The sequence below is a fragment of the Theropithecus gelada genome, chromosome 2 (genome assembly GCF_003255815.1).
Source record: "Theropithecus gelada isolate Dixy chromosome 2, Tgel_1.0, whole genome shotgun sequence".
Classification (NCBI taxonomy): domain Eukaryota; kingdom Metazoa; phylum Chordata; class Mammalia; order Primates; family Cercopithecidae; genus Theropithecus; species Theropithecus gelada.
The window spans coordinates 87,366,684-87,392,651 of NC_037669.1; the positions used below are offsets into that span (position 1 = coordinate 87,366,684).

At 43.4% G+C, this 25,968-nt stretch overlaps 1 protein-coding gene and 1 pseudogene across 3 annotated transcripts in view; one reads left to right on the plus strand and one right to left on the minus strand.

The window, feature by feature from the left end:
- Positions 1 to 25,968, plus strand: part of NEK4 (NIMA related kinase 4) — a 71,930-nt gene that overhangs the window by 13,204 nt on the left and 32,758 nt on the right. For 2 of the 3 annotated variants that reach the window (XM_025375921.1, XM_025375924.1), the window contains 10 exons: positions 4,624 to 5,028; positions 5,803 to 5,804; positions 7,890 to 8,034; positions 8,417 to 8,587; positions 9,109 to 9,258; positions 10,944 to 11,010; positions 11,784 to 11,893; positions 14,069 to 14,157; positions 16,696 to 16,901; positions 18,603 to 18,736. In XM_025375921.1, the coding sequence (XP_025231706.1) occupies positions 4,624 to 5,028; positions 5,803 to 5,804; positions 7,890 to 8,034; positions 8,417 to 8,587; positions 9,109 to 9,258; positions 10,944 to 11,010; positions 11,784 to 11,893; positions 14,069 to 14,157; positions 16,696 to 16,901; positions 18,603 to 18,736 (1,479 nt within the window). The remainder of the gene's footprint in view (positions 1 to 4,623; positions 5,029 to 5,802; positions 5,805 to 7,889; positions 8,035 to 8,416; positions 8,588 to 9,108; positions 9,259 to 10,943; positions 11,011 to 11,783; positions 11,894 to 14,068; positions 14,158 to 16,695; positions 16,902 to 18,602; positions 18,737 to 25,968) is intronic. The other variant, XM_025375922.1, reaches the window with a different exon arrangement.
- LOC112618646 lies at positions 2,259 to 3,432 on the minus strand (annotated as a pseudogene).

Here is a 25,968-nt window from a genome sequence, read left to right on the forward strand (position 1 = left end):
CTGATTTCTGTTTTTTTGGATATATAACCAGAAGTGGAACTGCTGACGACATGGTAATTCTATTTTTAACTTTTTGAGGACCTGTAGTACTGTTTTCCACAACTTCTGTATCATTTTACATTCCTATCAGCAGTACACAAAGGTTCCAGTTTCTCTACATTCTCACCAGTACTTGTTATTTTCTGGGATTTGTTAGTAATAGCCATCCTAATGGGCATGAGATGGTATCTCATTGTAGTTTTGATTTGCATTTCCCTAGTGATTAGTTATATTGAGCATTTTTTGTGTGCTTCTTGGCCATTTGCATATCTTTTTGGGAGGAATGTCTATTCAAGTCCTTTGCCCATTTTTGAGTTGGGTCGTTCATTTTTTGCTGTTGAATTTTAGGAGTTCTCCATATATTCAAGACGTCAATCCCTTATCACATACATGATTTGCAAATATTTTCTCTTGTTTTGTGGGTTACCTTTTTACTCTGTTGATAGTATTTTTTGATGCACAAAATTTTTAATTTTTGTGAAATCCAATATGTCTTTTTCTTGTGTTGCCTGTGCCTTTGGTGTCCTATCCAGAAAATCATTGCCAAATCCAATGTTGTGAAGCCTTTGCCTTATGTCTTCTTCTGAGAGTTTTATAGTTTTAGGTCTTACATTTAGGTTTTTTGTTCATTTTGAGTTAATCTTTTATATGGTATTAGGTAAAGGTCTGACTTCATTCTTCTGTATATGGGTATTTAGCTTTTTCAGCACTATTTATTGAAAAAACTGTCCTTTCCTCATTAAATGATCATGGCACCTTTGTCAAAAATCATTTGCCCACACATGTGAAGGTTTATTTCTGGGTTCCCCATTCTGTTCCATTGGTTTCTATGTATAATGTCCGTTTTTATACGAATACTACACTGTTTTGATAATGTAGTTTTGTGGTATGTTTTAAAATCGTGAGGCATGAGTCCTCCATCTCTGTTCTTCTTTTTCAAGATTGTTTTGGCTATTTGGGAGCCCTTGAGATTCCATTGAATTTTAGGATGGATTTTTCTGTTTTTCCAAAGAATGTCATTGGGATTTTGATAAGGATTAGATTGAATCTATAGATTGCTCTGGGTAGTATTAATATATTAACAATATTAAGCTCTTCTCAAGGAGATGCCCAATTGTAAAAAGAGAAAAAAAGAACGAACAATGTTAACAGTCTTCCAATCCATGAGCATGGGATGTGTTTCCATTTATTTATGTCTTCTTTACATTTCTTTCAACACCATTTTGTAGATTTCACTATGTGAGTCTTCTTTCACCTTTTGGTTAATTCCTGATTATTTTATTATTTTTGATACTGTTGTAAATTGAATTGTTTTTGTAATTTGCTTCTCAGACTGTCTATGGTTAGTATATAGAAATGCAACTGTTTTTTGTATGTTGACTTTGCCTCTTGCTACCTTGCTCAGTTCATTTATTAGTTCTAACAGTTTCTGCATATGGAATCTTTAGGGTTTCCTACACACAAGATCATATCATCTGCAAAAGGAGATAATTTTACTTCTTCTTTTCTAATTTTGATGCCTTATTTTTTTTTCCTTGCCTAATTGCTCTGACTAGAACTTCTAGTACTATATTGACTAGAAGAGGTGAAAACAGGTATTCTTGCCTTGTTCCTGATCTTAGAGGAAAAACTTTCAGTCTTTTACCATTAAATGTGATGTTTACTGTAGGTGTTTCATATGTGACTTTTATTATGTTATGAATTTTTTTTTCTATTCCTAGTTTGTTGAATTTTTTTTTTTAATCATGAAAAGGTGTTTTTTTTTTTTTTCACAGCCCTGAAAATCATCACATAAGGGTGTTGATCATGTGTTTTTTTTCCTTCATTTTGTTAATGTGGTCTAATACTACATATGAAGCATATAATTCATTGTCCTTAATTACATTCACAGTATCATGCAACCATCATCACTATCTTCCAAAACGTTTCCATCATTTCAAACAGAAACTTTGTACCCATTGAGCAATAATTTTCTATTCCCTCTATCCTCAGGCCCTGGTAAGCTCTCATCTACTTTTTGTCTTTTTGGATTTGCCTGTTCTAGATATATTATATAAGTGGAATCATACAATATTTGTCTTTCTGTTTCTGGCTTCTTTCTTTCTTTTTTTTTCATTGTTAACATGGTTTTGTTTTTCAGGCTGTCCATTGCCATTGGTCAGCTTGAACTAGTCCAGAGTCCAGCAGGAAAGTGCATGGTGTACCAGATTCACCATCTCTTAAGTTGCTACTGTTTTCTCTTCTTTACTGAAAGATTGTACTAAGCCAGTCTTTACCTATGACAGGCCGGCGACACGAACACTTATTGTGCTGTTCTTCAGGCTTTTCTGAGTCAGCATCTTTTCTTTGGCTTCATCATGTACAGAAGGATTCCATGGAGAAAAGCTAATTGCATGAGTCTTCTATTTTAGATTGGTCAGACAAATGAGTAATGCACACCTTAACACTGTCAACCACTTTACTCTTAAAAAGCTGAACATCTTTCTCATACAGTATTGCAGCCTCTGGGTTTAGGGGGCTTTTTTATCAGTCTTGTAGAAAACTCTCCCTGCATATTGTTAGTACTTGCCAAATTTGATTATGATTCCACCTCCATTTTCCAAATGCTCTCTTCACATCCAGTTCATCTGAGGTGGCATCACCTAGTAGGTGAAAGATGGGAATACCGAATATCAAGCATGGATAGTCACCATCTGGATAGTAATCAGGGATGGATGTAAACTGCAAACTTAAATACACCATCTTTTTTTTTTTTTTTGAGACAGAGTCTCACTCTGTTGCCCAGGCTAGAGTGTGGTGGTGCGATCTTGGCTTATGGCAAACTGCCTCCTGGGTTCAAGTGATCTCCTGCCTCAGCCTCCTGAGTAGCTGGGATTACAGGCACGTGGCACCACACCAGCAAATTCTTATATTTTTGGTTAGAGACGGGTTTCACCATGTTGGCCAGGCTGGTCTCGAACTCCTAACCTCAAGTGCTCCACCCACCTCATACTCTCAAAGTGCTGGGATTATAGGTGTGAGCCACCACGCCTGCCTAAATATGCCATCTTGATAAAGTCTATGCTCTATGATTATTAGTCCAAACCACTTTAATACAGAGGGATAAGATGGCTGCACATAGACACCTAATAACATCTGCTCCACAACCAAGGTAAATTCTGCAAGAAGAGAGTATTTCAGGTGGACGAGTCTATAGGAGGCATGCCATTTGTTGACTCTGCTGCTGGGGCAGAAGGTGTAGGCTTAGTTATGGGCAAAGCATTTTTGGGAATAGAAGGCAGCTGTTTCTTTGGCATAGTTCATGGAAGACTGATTTTCACATCCCCTGCCAATGTTTTCAGCTTCAGATCATTTCCATATAGAGCTTGTAGACATGCTCCCGAAAGAGTTCATAATGTGTACTCCAAACAAAGAAATTCAGTATTATGTCATCAGACTCTTCTGTCCTCAGCATTCAATTTACCAGCCTTCCGGGCATTGTGCCTCACCTCTGCACCTTCAATGTAGAGTTCCCAGCTGCCCATCACCTTTGCGGCCCAGCAGCATCTCTGGCCACAGTGCCAGTCCTGCCCCTGCTTGCTCCCTGCCCTGTCCTGGCTTATTTCTTTTCTTTTCTGAGACAGGACCTCACTGTGTCAACCAGGCTGGAGCGCAGTGGTGTGATCATGGCTCACTGCAGCCTTGACCTCCCGGCTCAAGCAGTCCTCCCACTCAGGCTTCCAAGTAGCTGGGACTACAGGCACTTGCCACCATGCCCAGCTAATTTTTTGGTATTTTTTTTATAGAAATGGGGTTTCACCATGTTGCCTAGGCTAGTCTCAAACTCCTGAGCTCAAGTGATCCTCCTGCCTCTGCCTCCCAAAGTACTGAGATGATAGGCGTGAGCTACCACACCTGGCCTGGCTTATTTTACTTAGCATGTTTTCAAGGGTCATTCATGTTTTAGCATGTATCAGAACTTCATTCCTTTTTATGGATTAGAAATATTCCATTGTATGTATTTACCTTTTTTGTTGTTGTTGAGACAGCGTTTCACTCCTGTTGCCCAGGCTGGAGTGCAATGGCGGGCTCTCGGCTCACTACAACCTCCACTTCCTAGGCTCAAGCAATCCTTCTGCATCAGCCTCCCAAGTAACTGGGACTACAGACATGCACCACCACACCTGGCTAATTTTTGTATTTTTAGTAGAGATGGGATTTCACCATGTTGCCCAGGCTGGTCTCGAGCTCCTGGCCTCAAGTGATTTACCTGCTTCGGCATCCCAAACTTCTGGGATTACAGGCGTGAGCCACCGTGCCCGGCAGTATTTACCACATTTTGTTTATCCCTTCATCTGCTGATGGACTTTTGGGTTGTTTCCGCCTTTTGGCTATTTTGAATAAAGCTACTATAAACATTGGTGTACAAATATTTACTTGAGTCCCTGCTTTCAGTTCCTTAGATTACATACTTATGAGTGGAATTGCTGGGTCATATGGTAATTCCATGTTTAACTTTTTGAGGAACCTCTTGTTGCATTTTGAGTTGATTTGGTATAAGATATGAGGAGTGCTATAATAATTTCCAAACATGTTTTCATTCAGGATGAAGGCAAATGTTTGTCCCAGGAGAAACCCAGGGCCTCTGGTCCCTTGAAGTCACCTGCCAGTCTGAAAGCCCATACCTGCAAACAGGACTTTAGCAATACCACAGAACTAGCCACAATCAGTAAGGTAAATATTGACATCTTACCTGCAAAAGGGAGGGATTCAGTGAGTGATGACTTCGTTCAGGAGAATCAGCCAAGACACTTGGATGCCTCTAATGAGTTAGGAGGTATATGCAATATTTCTCAAGTGAAAGAGGAGATGCTTCAGAACAACAGTAAATCCAGTGCCCAGCCTGAAAACCTGATTCCCACGTGGTCCTCTGACATTGTCGCTGGGGGAAAAAATGAACCAGTGAAGCCTCTGCAGCCCCTAATCAAAGAACAAAAGCCAAAGGACCAGGTGAGTGAGATGCACACATGAGATATTGGTTTTGGAGAGAAGACTGAAAGTGCAGTTACAAATGTGTGGGTTCTCTTGTCATTTTAGGAAAATCAGTAATTCTATGTATCAGTTTAAACATAGAAGAATATTTGCATCAAACCAAAAAGAAACCCAGTACCCTGTAACAGTCACAGCAACCTGTGCCTCCTGGGTTCAAGTGATTCTCCAGCCTCAGCCTCCTGAATAGCTGAGATTACAAGCATGTGTCACCAGGTCCAGCTAATTTTTGTAGTTTTTCTAGCAGAGATGGGGTTTTACCATGTTGGTCAGGCTGGTCACAAACTTTGACCTCAAGTGATCAGCCTGCCTCGGCCTCCCAAAGTGCTGGGATTATGGGTATGAGCCACCACGCCCAGCCTTAAGCATCTTTTTATATACTTTGGCCAGTATTTCTCCTTTGGAAAAATAAACTTTGAATTCTTTGCCAATTTTAAAATTGGTTTATCATTTTATTATTGAATTCTGAGAGTTCTTTATTCTAGATACCAGTTCCTTATTAGATACAGCATTTGAAAATATTGTCTCCCGGCCAGGAATGGTGGCTCACACCTGTAATCCCAGCACTGTGGGAGGCTGAGGCAGGAGGTCAGGAGTTCAAGACCAGCCTGGCCAACACAGTGAAACCCTGTTTCTACTAAAAATACAAAAATTAGCCGGGCGTGGTGGTGCATGCCTGTAATTCCAGCTACTCAGGAGGCTGAGGCAGGAGAATCGCTTGAACCTGAGAGGCAGAGGTTGCAGTGAGCTGAGATTGCCCCAGTGCACTCCAGCCTGGGCAACAGAGCAAGACTCCATCTCAAAAAAACAAAAAAAAGAAAATATTGTCTCCCATCCTCTCCTCCCCTCCCCTCCCCTCTTCCTCTTCTGCAGGTCCTTGCTCTGTTGCTGAGGCTGGAGTGCAGTGATGTGATCTCAGCTCACTGCAGCCTCGGTGTCCTAGGCTCAAGTGATCCTCCAACCTTAGCCTCCCAAGTAGCTGGGACTACAGGCATACACCAGCATGCCTGGCTAATTTTTTCTATTTTTTGTAGAGACAGGGTCTCCCTATGTTGTCTAGGCTGGTCTCAAACTCCTGACTGGGCTCAAATCATCCTCACACCTTGGCCTCCCAAAGTGCTGTGATTACGGGTGTGAGCCACTGCGCCTGGCTGAGTATCTAATATGCATCAGACATAGTCCTAAGTACTTTTAGTGTATTCTCTCAGCTAATCCTCAAATAGTAATACAATATGGCTGTGGGTATTAGATCCATTTTTAAATGATGAAACTGGGCTCAGGACAATTAAGTTTCTCACATAAGACTCCATCTAATGCCAAGCTCAATGGTCTTTTTATTGTACTTTTTAGGGTACATCCAAATAACTGATGTTTACTTGGGAAATAAATTTTTATTAAATTGGAATTCATTTAAAACATTTGTTCATTTTCAGAATGGAAAACTTATGAAAAGTTATGAGGAGATTTTTAAAAATAATTGAATCAAACCAGTAGTTTTAGATTAACCACAATTTAAGTGATTTAATTAAAACAATTATTTTTATTTGGAGGAAGAGAAAAAAATCAGAACATTTGGATAACTGATGTCGGCATTTTGTCTTTGCCTGTCAGCATTGCAAATAAACATTCATTTTGAGAAAGACAACCTCTCATTATCTTTTTAATTTATTAAAAGATTTTGGCCAGGCGCAGTGGTTCACACCTGTAATCCCAGCACTTTGGGAGGCTGAGGCGGGCGGATCACAAGGGCAGAAGATTGAGACCATCCTGGCTAACATGGTGAAACCCCGTCTCTACTAAAAATACAAAAAAAAATTAGCTGGGCATGGTGGTGGGCGCCTGTAGTCCCAGGTACTCAGGAGACGGAGGCAGGAGAATGGTGTGAACCCAGGAGGCGGAGATTGCAGTGAGCCGAGATCGTGCCATTACACTCCAGCCTGGGCAACAGAGTGAGACACTGTCTCAAACATTACATACATAAATAAATAAATAAATTTTTTTTTTTGAGACACTCTTGCTGTGTCACCCAGGCTAGAGTACAGTGGTATGATCACGGCTCATGGTAGCCTTGACCTCCTGGACTCATGCAATCCTCTCACCTCAGCCTCCTGGGTAGCTGTGACTACCTGGCATATCACCACATCTGACTTTTTTTTTTTTTTTTTTTAATGGAGATGGAGGTCTCTCTATGTTGCTCAGGCTGGTCTTGAACTCCTGGCCTCAAGTGGTCTTCCTGACTTGGCTTCCCAGAGTGTCGGGATTACAGGTGTGAGCTACCACACTCAGCTTCTTCTCATTTTCATTGTGTTTAAAAGTAGGCGTGGGCCAGGCGCGGTGGCTCAAGCCTGTAATCCCAGCGCTTTGGGAGGCTGAGATGGGCGGATCACAAGGTCAGGAGATCGAGACCATCCTGGCTAACCCGGTGAAACCCCGTCTCTACTAAAAAATACAAAAAAAAATTAACCGGGCGAGGTGGCGGGCGCCTGTAGTCCCAGCTACTCGGGAGGCTAAGGCAGGAGAATGGCGTGAACCTGGGAGGCGGAGCTTGCAGTGAGCCGAGATTGCGCCACTGCACTCCAGCCTGGGCGACAGAGTGAGACTCCGTCTCAAAAAAAAAAAAAAAAAGTAGGCATGGAGAGTTTGACCATTTGGATGTTCAAAAGACTATTCATTATTTTGAGTTTTTGTGTGCGTTTGCTTCCTTTTATAATTATTATTTTTTAACTGTTGCATTATGATTTAATTTTATTGCACAAAAATTTGAAATCGTAACTGCTTTTGTTTTCTTTTTCTTTTCTTTTTTTTTTTTTTTTGAGATGGAGTCTTATTCTGTCACCCAGGCTGAAGTGCAATGGCGCGATCTCGGCTCACTGCAACCTCTCCCCGCCAGGTTCAAGCAGTTCTCCTGCCTCAGCCTTCTGTGTAGCTGGGATTACAGGTGCCTACCACCATGCCCGGCTACTTTTTGTATTTTTAGTAGAGACGGGGTTTCACCATGTTGGCCAGGCTGATCTTGAACTCCTGACCTCGTGATCCGCCTGCCTCGGCCTCCCAAAGTGCTGGGATTACAGGCGTGAGCCACCATGCCTGGCCCACTTCTTTTGTTTTCTAAGAGGAAGGTTATGTATACCTCTGTATTCAATTCTGCATTGTTATATTTGGACCATATTGTGAACTTTACATTGTGATGGGTCAATTTACAACTTCCAGGTAACACTTTAAATTGCAATATGGAAACAGTTTTTTGAGGAACGTTTTCATGCTAAAGAAAAAAAACACTTTTTATGGGCAGCTTACTTTAGTACCAGGTTGCTCCTATACTTTAAAATGTCATTTTATTATTTTTAAGGATCAAGTTACTGGTGAATGTACTATAGAAAACCAGGGCAGAATCCACCCAGATTTACAGCCACACAACTCTGGGTCTGAACCTTCTCTGTCTCGACAGCGACGGCAGAAGAAGAGAGAACAGACTGAGCACAGAGGGGAAAAGAGACAGGTTGGCAGAGATCTCTTTGCTGTAAGTCATTTTGCTTTGGTTTGGGAGGTGGACTTTGGGAAGCTCAGTTTCTATTTAGAGCAATTAACAATTGCCAGAAGGCACATAAGAAATGCAAGGAACATATACAGAAGGGTGACAATGGCAAGATGCTAAATACTAGTTTTCAAATATCAGTGAGTTGGAAGAGAGTAAGGATTTTATCTTCTCCAGCAAAGATGGACAGATCATTTTGAAAGTTAAAGGAATAGGCTAATGAGGGTAAACCTTTGACCCCATCTGTATTGTACTGATGAACAGTTCTTTCTTCAGCTTCTCCACAGAATCATGTTGACATCTCATTTCTTGAAATGACTTCAACAGGTATCCTCTCCATAAGCTTCTTAGATGATTGACTTTTGGCAGAGTCTTTTCAAAAAAAATGCAATGTTTTGAAGGTTTTAAGAGCAAACCACTGACACATACATAGGGAACCTGCTGATAGGGGAACATTGGAAGGGGCTGTATATGAAACTGTTAATCTTCTTTTTTAATTATTTAAGTTCCAAGAGTCGCCTCCTCGAGTTTTGCCTTCTCATCCCATTGTTGGGAAAGTGGACATCACATCAATACAAAAAGAGGCTGAAAACCAGTGTAGAGTGGTCACTGGGTCTGTGAGCAGTTCAAGGAGCAGTGCGATGTCATCATCAAAGGTTTGTGGGAACATATGTTGGATTTTTAAAAACCTTATAGTCAGGTGTGGTGGCTCATGCATGTAATCCGAGTACTTTGGGAGGCTGAAGCAAGAGGATCAATTGAGCCCAGGAGTTCAAGACTGGCCTGGGCAATATAGTGAGACCTTGTCTCTACAAAAAATTTAAAAATTAGTAAAATGTGGTGGCACATGCCTATAGTCCCAGCTACTATGAGGCCAAGGTGGGAGGATGGCTTGAACTCAAAAGGCAGAGGTTAAGGTGAGCCGAGATCATGCCACTGTACTTGAGCCTGGTACAGCACTGTACAGAGCGAGAAGCTGTCTCAAAGCAAAAACCCTCCAAAACCTTCTTATTGGTTGTAAAATCTTGTGTATATTATGAAGTTTTGTATTAAAACATCTTAGCTCTGCTTGCCAAACACTGGAAGGGACAGATGGGACAGATGTGATCTCGGCAGAATCTTTTTTTTTTTGAGATGGAGTCTCACTGTGTTGCCCAGGCTGGAGTGCAGTGGCATGATCTTGGCTCACTGCAACCTCTGCCTCCTGGGTTCAAGCAATTCTCCTGCCTCCGCCTCCCCAGTAGCTGGAACTACAGGTGCCAGCCACCACGCTTGTCTAATTTTTGTATTTTATTAGAGGTGGGGTTTTGCCATGTTGGCCAGGCTTGTCTCAAACTCCTGACCTCAGATGATCCACCTGCCCCAGCCTCCCAAAGTGCTAGGATTACAGGTGTGAGCCACCGCACCCAGCCTCAGCAGAATCTTTGATTGAAATGGACAGATTCTGTGGTTTCAGAGATGGTCACTTCCAGTGAATTAAAGAAACCAAGTAGGCTGGGCAAGGTGGCTCACGCCTGTAATCCCAGCACTTTGGGAGGCCGAGACAGGCGGATCACGAGGTCAGGAGATGGAGACCATCCTGGCTAACACGGTGAAACCCCGTCTCTACTAAAAAATACAAAAAATTAGCCAGGCGTGGTGGCGGGCGCCTGTAGTCCCAGCTGCTCGGGAGGCTGAGGCAGGAGAATGGCATGAACCCGGGAGGCAGAGCTTGCAGTGAGCTGAGATCGGGCCACACTGCATCCCAGCCTGGGCTACAGAGCAAGACTCCATCTCAAAAAAAAAAAAAAAAACAAAAACAGAAACCAAGTAGGTTCTGAATATGGCAAATGTGAAAGTCCCCATTGGCCCTTCTAAAAATGAGCACCTCCCAGAAACGAGGGCTGTGATCATTTCTCGCTAGTAGCGATAACCCTGCTGTGGGCTGGTTTCCAGTGGACACTCCTGTAAGTCCAGTGCAAGACCTTTTTTTTTTTTCGGTCTTGCTCTGTCACCCAGGCTGGAGTACAATGGCGCGATCTCAGCTCACTGCAACCACCGCCTCCCAGATTCAAGCAATTCTCCTGCATCAGCCTCCCGAGTAGCTGGGATTATAGGCATGTGCCACTATGCTCGGCTAATTTTTGTATTTTTAGTAGAGATGGGGTTTCACCATGTTGGTCGGTCTGGCCTTGAACTCCTGACCCCGTGATCTGCCCACCTCAGCCTCCCAGAGTGTTGGGATTACAAGTGTGAGCCACCGCATCCAGCTGAGACCTTTTCTTAATGCTGGATGATACATCATGGATTGTATAAGAATAGCAAGTAGGAATGGAAGTGACTCTGTGACTTTCTTTTAAAGGATCGACCATTATCAGCCAGAGAGAGGAGGCGACTAAAGCAGTCACAGGAAGAAATATCCTCTTCAGGTAAAGTTGACTTCTTTTCTTCATCTAATTGGCACTTAGAGGTATGGTCCGTGGACAGAAGCACTGGTTCTGACTATGAGAGGTTGAAACTTTCCAGCAGCAGTAAAACATGTAGGAAATTGATTTGGAAAAGATTTTGAAATTTCTTAGTCAAGCCTTTTAAGAAATCATCATAGGGTGTTGAATCTGGTTCAAATATCAGCGGAAGGGGATATTAAAGAAATAACAAGAGGGCTTTGAGTGGCAGTAACTCTTGGGAGGTTTCAGACCAGAAATCAAGTGAATGTTTAACTTTTTTCCATGTCCAGTGTCCACTGGTCAGTGAATTGCTCTCATCTTAGGAACAGAGGGAGGTTGCTGGGGGAGTGGTGCTGCCCTAGGCTGAGGGCTATCATTCTTTTTATTATTTTTTAAAGATAGTACTAGCAGTTTCCATTTATTGAATGCTGACCATGTCTTAGGCATTATGGTAAACATATTAAGGGTATTATTTCATATTTACAGTAATTGCCAAAATATGCATTATTATCACCATTTTGCAGCTGAGGAAACAGAGGCTCTGAGGAGTTAAGTAACTTGCCCAAGGTCACAGAACTGGTGGACCCAGAGCTAAGATTTCAACTGAAGTGTCAGACACCAGAGTAATGATAAATATGCTGTTTGAGTTACTTTTGGGCCAGCTCTTGCTGGGGTACGTTCCATACCAAATACAAAGCCTTCTTCAGTTGGGGCAGCCCACCACAAACAACTACTGGGGATGTTTGCTTTTTCAGGCCCTTCAGTGAGGAAAGCTTCTCTGAGTGTAGCAGGGCAAGGAAAACCCCAGGAGGAAGACCAGCCCATGCCCGCCCGACGGCTCTCCTCTGACTGCAGTGTCACTCAGGTGCATTACGTACTCCTAAGAGAGAAGAAGGTGGACAGTCTACTTCTGGCAGGCCTAATGCAGTAAACCTTTTATTTTTATTTTTATTTTTTTTTGTTGAGACGGAGTCTCGCTCTGTCACCCAGGCTGGAGTGCAGTGGCGCATCTCAGCTCACTGCAAGCTCCACCTCCCGGGTTTACGCCATTCTCCTGCCTCAGCCTCCCGAGTAGCTGGGACTACAGGCGCCCACCACCTCGCCCGGCTAGATTTTTGTATTTTTTTTAGTAGAGACGGGGTTTCACTGTGTTAGCCAGGATGGTCTCGATCTCCTGACCTCGTGATCCACCCGTCTCGGCCTCCCAAAGTGCTGGGATTACAGGCTTGAGCCACCGCGCCCGGCCGAGTAAACCTTTTAAATGTCAGCTCCATTTATTTTTGGGACAGGGCCAGCTTATTACATATTTTCACTTTTGATAAAGAAAGGAACTGGTAAATAATAGTCAAAAGGATTATGTTTGACCCATTAAGGAAATAAATTTTTCACGTACTCTTATAAACAATTGAGAGCCTAATTGAAGATATTTCTTAGGTTGGTCTTTAAAACAGGACTTCCTGGCCTGATGCAGTGGCTCATGCTTATAATTCTAGCACTTTGGGAGGCCAAGGTGAGAAGATTGCTTTAGCCCAGGAGTTTGAGATCAATCTGGGCGACATAGTTGGACCCTGTCTCTAAGAAAAAAAAAATTCCCTGGCAAGGTGGCGCACACTTGTAGTCCCAGCAACTCAGGGGGCTGAGGTGGAAGGATCACTTGAGCCCAGGAGGTCAAGGCTACAGTGAGTTGTGTTCATACCACTGTGCTTTAGCCTGGGTGACAGAGCAAGACCCTGTCTCAAAAATATAAATAAATAAGTAAACAGAACTTTCTAAGGACTTGCACTAGGCAACACTTTGCTCAGTCTGCTGTGATACCAACATACCCATCTGTGTTGCCAGATTCGAGTCTCACTTGCTAATCATTCCTCAATTTCTTATTTGTGTCAATGTAGTTTACCTTCTTGCCTGTAGATGATGTAGGGACACCATCTTTTGGCTAAATGGGTAATTGCTAGGTTTCTAACCCATGCTCACCTCTCTGTATAATACTCTGGGAATTTTTCCTGCTCTTTGAAAGTAATGGATGTATTATTTCTTTAACTGTATCATTTAGTTATTTCACTAATAGAGGCTGCCTTCCATATCCCAGAGTTGTAAGGTCTATGTGTATTATTAGGTAATCCTTTAAAGCACTTTAACAGTCTCACATTAAGAGCAAGCTGAAGCTGGGCATGGTGGCTTGTGGCTGTTATCCCAGCTACTTGGGAGGCCAAGGAAGGAGGATTGCTTGAGCCCAGGAGTTTGTGGCCAGCCTGGGCAACATAGTGACACCCCTGTATCAAAAAACAAAAACAAAAACAAAAAAAACAGGCAAGCTGAGGTTGCTTAGGTAATTTAAAATGCCAACATTCCTATAGAGCAAGCTTTCTGCTTAGGAGTTGATACGCCGGAACTAGCCATCCACTCTCCTCTGGAAATTTCTTCACAGCTGAGACTCTTGTAAAACTTCACCTTGGCCAGGCGCAGTGGCTCATGCCTGTAATCTCAGCACTTTGGGAGGCCGAGGTGGGCGGATCATGAGGTCAGGAGTTCAAGACACCCTGGCCAAAATGGTGAAACCCTGTCTCTACTAAAAATACAAAAATTAGCTGGGCATTGTGGCACGTGCCTGTAATCCCAGCTACTTGGGAGACTGAGGCAGGAACATTGCTTGAACCAGAGAGTCAGAAGTTGCTATGAGCCAAGATCGTGCCACTGCACTCCAGCCTGGCAACAGAGCAAGACTCTGTCTCAAAAAAAAAAAAAAACCAAAAAACAAAACAAATAAAAACAAAAACAAACAAAACTTCACCTGATGTTCTTCAGTTATTCTTGTGAACTTTATGAGTGAACTGGGATATCATATGGGTAAAATCAGTTTTTGTGCTTTTTTTTTTTTTGCCACAAATCATATGGGAACAATTTTTGTATTTGTTAGATTCTCCTGCTGTATTGCACCTAGGAACATATTGTGTCTGGTTGTTGCATCTAAGACTGGTTCAAGTATCACATTCTGGTTGTATTGTCATGTAGAATTTTATGTCTTCCAAACATTTAATAGGAAAGGAAACTGATTCATTGTCTGTCTGAGGATGAGTTAAGTTCTTCTACAAGTTCAACTGATAAGTCAGATGGGGATTGCAGGGAAGGGTAAGTTCTTGTTTTTCTGTCTCCCTTTATAAACTATTTCTTTTTAAATGAATATTAAATGTACATTTTCAGTAGTATTCAGATATCTAGTATTCCCACTGATAAAATTATAAATGGTTTGTGGCATATGCTGGAGCTAAAAAGTCTCTTTTTTTTTTTTGAGACGGAGTTTCGCTCTTGTTGCCCAGGCTGGAGTGCAGTGGCATGATCTCAGCTCACTGCAACCTCTGCCTCCTGGGTTCAAGTGATTCTTCTGCCTCAGCCTCCCTAGTAGCTGGGATTACAGGCATGTGCCACCACGTCTGGCTAATTTTGTATTTTTAGTAGAAACAGGGTTTCTCCATGTTGGTCAGGCTGGTCTCAACTTCTGACCTAAGGTGATCCGCCCGCCTTGGCCTCCCAAAGTGCTGAGATTACAGGTGTGAACTAATCTGGCCAAAAATGTGTCTTCTATGCACATGTCTGACTTTCTTTTCTTTTTTTTTTTTTTGATGGAGTCTGGCTCTGTCACCCAGGCTGGAGTGCAGTGGCGCGATCTCGGCTCGCTGTAACCTCTGCCTCCCAGGTTCAAGCAATTCTCCTGCCTCAGCCTCCCGAGTAGCTGGGACTACGGGCGCGTACCACCACACCCTGCTAATCTTTTGTATTTTTAGTAGAGATGGGGTTTCACCATATTAGCCAGGATGGTCTCGATTTCCTGACCTTGTGATCCACCCGCCTCGGCCTCCCAAAGTGCTGGGATTACAGGCGTGAGCCACCACGCCTGGCCTGGCCTGGAATAATTTTTACAGAAAAAATTATTGTTATTGTTTGTTGACAAAATCCAGCATTATATATCTGACAGTTTTTATGAACCTCTGTACTAGATTTATTCAACAAGATTAGGAATGAGAGGGCAGGTAGGTCAANTTTTCTTTTTTTTTTTTTTGATGGAGTCTGGCTCTGTCACCCAGGCTGGAGTGCAGTGGCGCGATCTCGGCTCGCTGTAACCTCTGCCTCCCAGGTTCAAGCAATTCTCCTGCCTCAGCCTCCCGAGTAGCTGGGACTACGGGCGCGTACCACCACACCCTGCTAATCTTTTGTATTTTTAGTAGAGATGGGGTTTCACCATATTAGCCAGGATGGTCTCGATTTCCTGACCTTGTGATCCACCCGCCTCGGCCTCCCAAAGTGCTGGGATTACAGGCGTGAGCCACCACGCCTGGCCTGGCCATTATTTCTTCACATTTTTTTTTTTTTTGACTTCTTTCTGCCCTCTTAGGGATTCTAATTACATGTATATTAGACTCCTTAAATTTGTGCCACAGCTCACTGATGCTCTGTTTATTTTTATGTTTTTAAAAAATATTTTATTTTTTATTTTCATTTTTTTTTGAGACAGAGTCTTACTCTGTCATCCAGACTGGAGTGCAGTGGCATGATTTCGGTTCACTACAACCTCTGCCTCCCAGGTTCAAGCGATTCTCCTGTATCAGCCCCCCGGCCCCCCCGGCCCCGAGTAGCTGGGATTACAGGCACGCGCCACAACGCCCAGCTACATTTTTGTATTTTTAGTAGAAACCGGGTTTCACCATATTGGCCAGGCTGGTCTTGAACTCCTGACCTCAGGTGATCCGCCTGCCTAGGCCTCCCAGAATGCTGGTATTACAGGCATGAGCCGCTGCACCTGGCTTATTTTTACTTTTTTTCTGTTTCACATTTCATAGATTCTATTGCTATGTCTTTGAGTTAATTAATCTTTTCTTCCGCAATGTCTAATCTGTTAATCCTATCCCGTGTATTTAATATATTGTATCTTTCATTTCTAGAAATTTGATTTGGGTCTTTTTAAAATATCTTAGTGTCTCCTTAACATGTTCATGTTTTCTTCTACCTTGGCCATATGGAATATATTTATACTACCCATTTTAATGTCCTCATTTATTCTATCGGTTGTGTCATATTTGGGTATGTTTCTATTAACTGATTTCTTTCTCTTCACAAATGCATGATATTTTCCTGCTTCTTTGCATATCTGGTTATTTTTGATGGGATGCTAGATACTGAATTTTACCTCATTGGAAGCTGGTATTTTGTGTTTAACTGTTCTTGAGCTTTGTACTTGAGTGTGGTTAAGTTACTTTGAAACAGGCAGAATTTATACACAGAATCTGGGGCTGTTTCTTTTAGACTGTCTCCAAGGTTCCTCTGTCACTTTCTAGTGACAGTGGTTGTTCTGAACTCTCCTTTCTGTAGGCCAGAAAGATTGTGAGTTCCCTTGTACTTTGATCTGCCCATGGCCTGCCCTCAGGCTAAAAGGTGTTGACTGTTCTCCCAGATCTGCCTGCAGATTTTGTTTATTCTGCATTGCCTTTACATTGTTGAGTTTTGTATTTTGTCTAGAGTTTGTAGTTGTTATTTGCGGAAGTGTCAGGTCAGTCTGTAGGAGCTTACTTGGACATTTCAAAGCAGAACTCCCTAAAGGTTTTGCATGTGATTTTTTAACGAAAAGTTCTCATGAAGTCAATTAAATAACAGAGGGATACTTTTTTCCCCCAGGAAAGGTCAGACAAATGAAATTAATGCCTTGGTACAATTGATGACTCAGACTCTGAAACTGGATTCTAAAGAGAGCTGTGAAGATGTCCCGGTAGCAAACCCAGTGTCAGAATTCAAACTTCATCGGAAATATCGGGACACACTGATACTTCATGGGAAGGTTGCAGAAGAGGCAGAGGAAATCCATTTTAAAGAGCTGCCTTCAGGTGATCAGCTTATTATTATTTTTTATTTTTTAGATGGAGTCTCACTCTGTCACCCAGGCTGGAGTACAGTAGCGTGATCTTGGCTCACTGCAACCTCCGCTTCCTGGGTTCAAGAGATTCTCCTGCTTCAGCCTCCTGAGTAGTTGGGACTACAGGCATGCACCACCATGCCCGGCTAATTTTTGTATTTTTGGTAGAAACAGGGTTTCACCATGTTGGCCAGGCTGGTCTTGAACTCCTGACTTCAGGTGATCCTCCCACCTTGGCCTCCGAAAGTGCTGGGATTACAGGTGTGAGCCACCACACCTGGCCCAATTTATTCTTTTACAGCAAACTGGAGAGCATGTGTTTATTGGAGAAATATGTCAAAACAAGGAACTAATGCCTATAAATTTTTTTTGTGTTTTTAAAATTATTTCATTTCCATATCTCTGTAAAAGGTATATCCTGTGTTATGCAACAGAGGTATTCCTGAAAAGTTACATGAAAATTGATTTTTAAAAATAAATAAATAGATAAATGTTTGTGGTTTTTCATGTGACTTTTCTTCAAGTTAGACAGTTGTGGTGTTTTTAAGGTTTAAGAGATGGTAGTGAAGCTTAAGTTCATATGTAAATTTTAAGTCATTAAACCAAACTCTTGTCATAGGGAAAAAAGAATGTTAGTATATCAAGATTTTTTTAGAAACAAGCCTGCTGGGTGCGGTGGCTCATGCCTGTACTTTGGGAGGCTGAGGAGGGCAGATTGCTTGAGTCCAAGAGTTTGAGACCAGCCTGGGCAACATGATGAAAACTTGTGTCTACAAAAAATACAAAAATTAGCCGGGCATAGTGGTCCATGCCTGTAGTCCCAGCTACTCAGGAGGCTGAGGTGAGAAGATTTCTTGAACCCAGGAGGTTGAGGCTGCAGTGAACCATGAGCATGCCATTGCACTCCAGCCTGAGCGACAGAGCAAGACCCTATCTCAAAAAATCAAATGAAATGAAATAAAAATAAAATAATAAAATAAAATTAAAAAAAAAAAAGGCCTGGTGTGGTATAATCATGCCTGTAGTCTCGCTGCTTTGGGAGACCGAGGTGGGAGGGTTGCTTGAGGCCAGGAGTTCAAGACCAACCAGGACAACATAGACCCCATCACTACAAAAAATTTAAGAATTAGTTGCAGGTGGTAGCGCATTCCTGTAGTTCTGGCTACTTGGGAAGCTGAGGCAGGATGATTGCTTGAGCTCAGAAGTTAGAGGCTATATAGTGAGCTATGGTCACACTGTACTACATCCCCGTGACAGTACAAGACTCTGTCACTTAAAAAAAAAAATAGGCCAGGCACAGTGGCTCATGCCTGCAATCCCAGCACTTTGGGAGGTCGAGGCGGGCGGATCACGAGGTCAGGAGATCAAGACCATCCTGGCTAACACAGTGAAACCCCGTCTCTACTAAAAATACAAAAAATTAGCCAGGCGTGGTGGCGGGGACCTGTAGTCCCAATTACTCGGGGGGCTGAGACAGGAGAATGGCATGAACTCAGGGGGCGGTGAGACGAGATCGTGCCACTGCACTCCAGCCTGGGCAACAGAGCGTGACTCAGTTTCAAAAATAAAATAAAAATAAAATAAAATGCAAAATTTTTAAAAATTGTGGTTTTCTTGCTATAGTAGTAAAAAAGTGTTTATTTTTCCCTTTGTCTTTGTTGTTGCCTTTTAGCTATCATGCCAGGTTCTGAAAAGATCAGGAGACTAGTTGAAGTCTTGAGAGCTGATGTAATTCATGGCCTGGGAGTTCAGCTTTTAGAGCAGGTGTATGATCTTTTGGAGGAGGAGGATGAATTTGAGAGAGAGGTGAGTGTCTCATTAGCTGTGTCAAGCTGCTTATGTTATAGAATTTTTTAAACAACCTTTTGAAATATAAATCACACATAACAATTCACTCATCTAAAGTGTACAATTCAGTGGTTTTTACCGTGTTTACAACATTGTACAATCATTACCATAATAGATATTAGAATATTTTCATTACCCCCCAAGAAACCCTGTACCTCTATACCTGTTAGCGGTCACTCCCCATGGTCCCCATTGCCAAATCTGAAGTCATGAAGATTTATTTTTATATTTTCTTCTAGGAGTTTTTTAGTTTTAGCCCTTTTAGGTCTTTGGACACTTTTTTTTTTTTTTAAGGAAAATTTAAACTTTAGGTTGGGCGTGGTGACTCACGCCTGTAATCACAACACTTTAGGAGGCTGAGGTGGGTGGATCACCTGAGGTCAGGAGTTCCAGACCAGCATGGCCAACGTGGTGAATGGTGACAGCCCATCTCTACTAAAAATACAAAAATTAGCTGGGTGTGGTGGCACGTGCCTGTAATCCCAAGGCAGGGGAGGCTGAGGCAGGAGAATTGCTTGAACCCAGGAGGCGGAGGTTGCAGTGAGCTGAGATTACGCTACTGCACTCTGGCTTGGGTGACAGAGCAAGACTCTGTCTCAAAAAAAAAAAATAAACTGTATTACCTATTACCTAAAACATGAGTACTATGTACATTCTGAATCAAAGAGCTACAAATTATAGTGCCAGCAGTTAAATGTGAATCATACTCAAGAATTTCTATATTGGTAGTTTTCTTTTTTTTAATGAAGTTTCATTTGATTCTGATAAAGACTACTGTATGCCTGATAACCTAGTGAGAATCCATGAGTTTGGTAGTTCACACCATTTTAGAAAGCACATAATAGTAACATTCAAATAAAGCATTATAGAAAGTTTTATAAAGAATGAAGTGCTGGTTGGGCAGGGATGGGTGGGACAAAAAAAAAAGAAAAGAATGAAGTGTTTACTATAATTTATTTTATTTTATTTTTTTGAGACTGAGTCTCGCTCTGTCGCCCAGGCTGGAGTGCAGTGGCACAATCTCGGCTCACTGCAAGCTCCGCCTCCTGGGTTCACGCCATTCTGCTGCCTCAGCCTCCCGAGTAGCTGGGACTACAGATGCCTGCCACCATGTCTGGCTAATTTTTTGTATTTTTAGTAGAGACGGGGTTTCACTACGTTAGCCAGGATGGTCTCGATCTCCTGACCTCGTGATCCGCCCGCCTCGGCCTCCCAAAGTGCTGGGATTACAGGCGTGAGCCACCGCGCCCGGCTTGCTATAATTCTTTTCAATCTTGAAAAATCGATGGATTTTTAAAATATCAGAAGACAAGGAAAATGAATTCCGCCCCACCCAAAAAATATACATAAGAACCACTTACTGGCACTTGTATTTTAAGTACCTGGAAAAAAACGGGACAGATTTTTAAAGGCAGTTAATAACAGCTGTTACTGTTGTAACCAAGGGAGTTATAGAGAAACACCACACTTTGAGACAAATTAAGGAGTCCTTTATTAGCCAGCGACCGAGAGGCAGCTGATGCTCAAAATTCTCTCAGCCCTGAGGAAGGGGCTGGTTTTGTTTTTATACCGTAGTGTAAATAGGGGAGTGGGGGGAATTTAGCTGAAGCAATTTTTACAGAAGCAGAACTGGCAAAAAGTTAAAAAAGTAATTGGTTACAAATGCAGTTACAAAAAACAAAAACAAAAAAAAAACCAGTTCAGGTGCAGGGGCTTAAACTATCACAAAGAGATAAATGCAGAGGTTTTGGGTGTCATCCACCGCGCGCATCCCCAGGAGCTGCTGGTGCAGCTTGCCTCAATATCTTATCAGTAGGTGCATTCCTGGACGTGCTTTGAGTCGGTTTACACTAGTTATGCACTTAAGGGAGGGAGGTAAAGGGGGCTGCAAGTGAAGAAACTAAAATGGAGTCTGTCCGGCTATCTCTTCTAGGAGAGAGTCCCTCAGGTTAAAACAGGGTAGGGTATCACATTCCCCACTCATGTTTTGGGGAATCAAATCATTGATTCTTCAGTTATAGCAAGGGGGTCATACTGGGTTCTGAGATACATAAGTTTGACAGAAGCTATGCGCTGCTTTACAAAGTTAAGGAACCAATTTAATATACAAGTCCTGAAGATTAAACTTAACAAGAGGAGGAGAAGGTGTCCTGCCAATCCAGTAATTAAAGTAGTTAGCCATGGATTTCAGTTGAACATGCTTTGATACCAGGGGGTGTTACTTTCTCGTTCTTGTTGGCGTCTATCTAGATTTTCTTGAACTCTTTGGAGGGTATCTTTTATGACTCCAGACTGATTGGCATAGAAACAGCAACTCTATCCTAGGACTGCACATAATCCTCCTTGGGAGAGAAATAGTAGATCTAAGCCTCAGCGGTTTTGAAGAACTACTTCAGTTAGAGACTTTACTTGGGTATGTGGCATATTTATGGCTGACTGGAGATTGCTCAAATCAGCATCTACTTGCTGAGACAGGGACATTAGTCCAGTTTCTCCTTGAACCAGAACAGCCGTGCCAATGGCTGCTGACCCAGCTATGCTAAGGCCGGCCAGGAGGGGTACTAGGAGCGGGGCAGCTCAGCAAAACCTGGAATGCAATTCAGGGGGAGGAATAAGAAGTTGCCCTTCTGGCCAATAGACCTGGGGGAGTACATGCCTTCTGGCCCTCTGTACACATAGACCTGGGGGAGTACATGAACCAACACACACAGGAGAGGTCCGGGTTCAGTCCCGTTGATGCAGCCAGTGAGGCCTGAAGTACAAGCCAACCAGGTATTGTTAGGTGCCTGGTAGGAAACTGAGGCATTTAAGGAAGTAAGTAGAGATTGATTACAGGTGACCTGAAGGGAGAAGCAGATAAGTTATAGCTGTTGCTAATTAGGAGGCGTTCCCTGATACGTCTCCTAGTGTAAGGGCATGGGGTCATGTATGACAAGAAAGAGAGTTAACCTTGAACATGGCCTCTACTCCTAAACCAACGTAATATGGGGGTTTTGCTTTCAGGTACAACCAACAATCTCGGGCTAGTTTAGGCTGGGTGAGATTAAGGAGGTGATGCACCCCATCCAGAATGGACATCAGACTGAGTTGGAGATGTTGTCGTTGTAGTTGAGATTTAGGAAACAGGAGTGGTGGGACAGTTAAATCGACCCTGTCTGGGTGTTTTTGGAACATAGGGTCACCTAAATCAGTTAGAGGTCCTGTTGGCTTAGGAGGGCTTCATGGGACCAGGACCTTTTTCTGAATGGTGAACATAGTTCCAACATCAAATCCTGAGATATAAAGCCTTAATCCCCATGACATGCCATAATACCAATGAGCTGAATTAGAGTTATGGACAGTTATAGTAAGAGGGTTGCAATTTCTTATAGTACACGGTCTAGGATGGGAAGTGTGAGTTATGGAGAGGGTTGAGGACCAGGTTGATCCTCCAGAGTAAGTGGCCAGGGTTACACATGACCAGTGAGGGCAGATAAACTAAAAGGAATCTTGACAACTAGAGTCAGGGTGATTTCCAGGACAGAGGTAAAAATCAATGCTCTGGAGTCCTTTTTCTACTCCTTTAGAGCTCCCACATCCAGTCCGGCTTCCTGTATGTGCAAATCCTGTGCCAGGTCAACGTTTCCTGCTCTCGTGACCGGCAGATTGCATTGCTCTTCGTGGGTACAGGCAGGCTCTGGGAACAAAGCACATAAATCGACTGCAAAAGAGACTTCTTTGGAGGTTCCTTCCTTCCAAGTAGTGTTTGCACACACATGTCCTGTCGTGAAAGAAGGAGAAAAGAGTAGGATGGAGCAGAGGGCATGATAGGTGGAAACAAACAAAAGAGGTAAATAAAAATAATTAGATGGCTTCACGCAACTTAGACGCATTTTTTTTTTTTTTTTTGAGACGGAGTCTCGCTCTGTCATCCGGGCTGGAGTGCAGTGGTACAATCTTGGCTCACTGCAACCTCCACCTCCCAGGTTCAAGTGATTCTCCTGCCTCAGCCTCCTGAGTAGCTGGAATTACAGTTGCCCGCCACCATGCCTGGCTAATTTTTTTGTATTTTTAGTAGAGACGGGGTTTCACCATTAGCCAGGATGGCCTCAATGTCCTGACCTTGTGATCCGCCCACCTCGGCCTCCCAAAGTGCTGGGATTACAGGTGTGAGCCACTGTGCCTGGCCAAGACGCAGTTTTAAGGGGCCTGGCTCAGGCTTGGGGATCCATGTTTCTTGCTGGGTCTTGCTGGCCTTTTTGATGCAAGAGATAAATCCAAGCAGGAATGCCGTCCACCTTTAGAGCTGTCGGCGTGGTGAGGATGATAGTATGAGGTCCTTTCCAGGCAGGAATGAGTCCTTCTTTCGAGAACTTTTTAACGTACACCAGGCCACCCGGCTGGAAAGAGTGGCAGGGTCCTGTCTGGTCAGGAACTGGATTTGGGTGTGCTCCCCGGACAACCAGCTGGATGATGTCTCGTACCTGTTGGAGAGACTGCAGGTACTGTAATAAATTAGCTTGAGAGATTTCTGCTAAATGGGTGTCTCTCAACGTAGACAAGATAGAGCCCTTCCTTACATAATTTCAAAAGGTGAAAACCCAGCTCGGTCAGGGTACATCTTACTCTAAGAAGGGCTAAAGGAAGGAGCCTCACCCAATTCTCACCGGTTTCTAGAATTTTGTAAGAGTATTTTTTAGGTGCGGTTCATGCGTTCTACATGTCCAGAGCTCTGGGGTCGATAGGCACAATGGAGTTTCCATTTGATGTTTAATGCCTTGCTGACCGACTGAGCTATGGATGATGTGAAGGCTGGCCCATTATCAGACCCTATGGCAACAGGCAGCCTGTGTCTTGGGATGATTTCATTTAGTAAAAACTTTACTACTGTAGTGGCAGTGTCTACTAGCACCAGGAGGTACTTATACCCTGCCCGGTGTGGTTTTATCTCTGTAAAATCAATTTCCCACCTTTCTCCTGGTGAGTCTCCACAGAGACTGTGGCCTGGGCTGGGTTTGGGACCTTGCTTGGCGTTTACCTGAGCATAAACGGTACACTGGAGAGCTGCGTGGTTAGCTAAGTCCTGAAGGTGGGGGATCTTGAAACGGCTCCTTACAAGCTGGGCCAGTTTTCCTCCTCCCAAATGGGTGGTAGAATGCAAACGACTGATTAAAGTTTTCCCGAGGGCTCGGGGTATGAAGATTCTGGAATCAGGAAGAATCCACCAACCTTCCTAATTTTTATTAGCCTGAAGATGTGAAGCCTGTTTCTCTTCCTTTGTGGATATTTTGGGTGATTTGGCAAGTTGGGCTGTGGAAAAGACACAGTGGGCAGCAGGACCAAGGGCACTACTGGGAGCCGAGCGGCTTCTCGGCCGCAGTCTGCTCTTCGGTTACTATGGGCAACAGCTGTGTTTTCTCTTTGATGTCCTTTGCAGTGAATTACAGCCACCTGCTGAGGAAGCCAAACAGCTTCAAGCAGGGCTAAAATTTCTTGTTTTTTAATAGTCTTTCCTGCTGAGGTGAGTAGTCCACACTCTTGATAGATGGCTCCATGTACATGTACAGTAGCGAAAGCATACCTACTGTCAGTGTAAATGTTAGTATGTTTGTCCTTACCCCATTGGAGAGCCTGAGTGAGGGTGATCAATTCAGCCTTCTGGGCCGAGGTACTTGCTGGCAACGCCTGGGCCCATAGCACATCTGTCTCTGTAGTAACGGCTGCACCAGCCTTTTGTACTCCCTGTTCGAGGAAGCTGTTACCATCTGTAAACACGGTGGCATCTGCCTTGTTTAGGGGCACATCTTGGAGATCAGGTCGGCCAGTTTCCGTAGTTTCTAAGAGTTGCTGGCAGTCATGGACAGGTGTAGTGAAGTCTGGATCAGGGAGTAAAGTAGCTGGATTTAACCACCTTGTGGGAGAGAAAGTCAAATCAGGCTGATCTAACAGTAAACTCTGATACTGCAGGATGCGAGCATTTGACATCCATTTGCCAGAAGCACTTTGCAGCAAAGTCTCTATGGCATGAGGAGCCGTAAGGGTTAAATTTTGGTCCAGAGTCAATTTATCAGCCTCCTGGACTAGGCTTGCTATTGCCTGTAGCTTGCAGACAGCTTGGCCATCCAGAGGCCACAGGGTCCAGTCTCTGCCAAACAAATAGGCTACTGGGCATCTCCAGGGTCCTAAAGTCTGAGTGAGCTCCGCCTTAGCAACTCCCTGGCTCTCATGAATAAAAAGGTGAAATGGTTTTGAGATATTAGGGAGGGCTAGAGCAGGGGCCTCAGTTAATGCCTTTTTCAGGTTTTTGAAAGCCTGTTCTTCGGTGTCAGTCCAAACTAGTGGGCCATTCCCTCCTGTAGCAGTGTACAGGGGCTTGGCAATCTCTGCAAACTCTAATATCCACAGGCGACAGTATCCCACGGCCCCCAGGAATTCACGTACCTGTCTTTTGGTGGTGGGAGTGGGGATTCGCAGGATAGCTTCCTTACAAGCACTGGTGAGTGCCCTTTTTTCTCTGTTTATCTCATACCCTAAGTAGGAGACTCTGGGAAGACAAAGCTGGGCCTTTTTGGCTGAGATGCCCGAGTTCCTGAAGGAGGTAAAGTAGGTCTCTAGTATGTTGCAGGCAGCTGTCAGTAGTTTCAGTAGCTAATAAAAGGTCATCTACATACTGAAGAAGAGTACAGTTAGGGTGTCTGGCTCAAAATGGTATAAAATCCTGTTGGAGGGCTTTCCCAAAAAGGGTGGGGGAATTTTTAAAACCTGAGGTAACCGAGTCCAGGTCAGTTGGGTGGTGTCTCCTGAGCTAGGATCTGTCCTTTCAAAAGCAAAGATAGATTGGCTTTTGGGGGCCAGAGGAATAGCAAAGAAAGCATCTTTTAAGTCAAGGACAGTGTACACTGTGTGTTCTGGTGGGAGCAGGCTGAGTAAAGTATAAGGTTAGGAACAGTTGGGTGGACAGTGACTGTCTGTTAACTTCCGTTAAGTCCTGTATAGGTTGGTAGTCATTTGTTCCGGGTTTTTGGACTGGCAAAAATGGAGTATTCCAGGCGGACTGACATGGTGTATGTAAGTATGCCAGCTTATAACAGTCGCTGAATATGGGGGTTGATTCCCTCCCTAGCCCGCTGACTCATAGGATATTGCTTTATCTGGACTGGCAAGGCGGTGGCCGGGAGTTCTACTACCTCTGAAGGGTGGTGCTTAGCCAG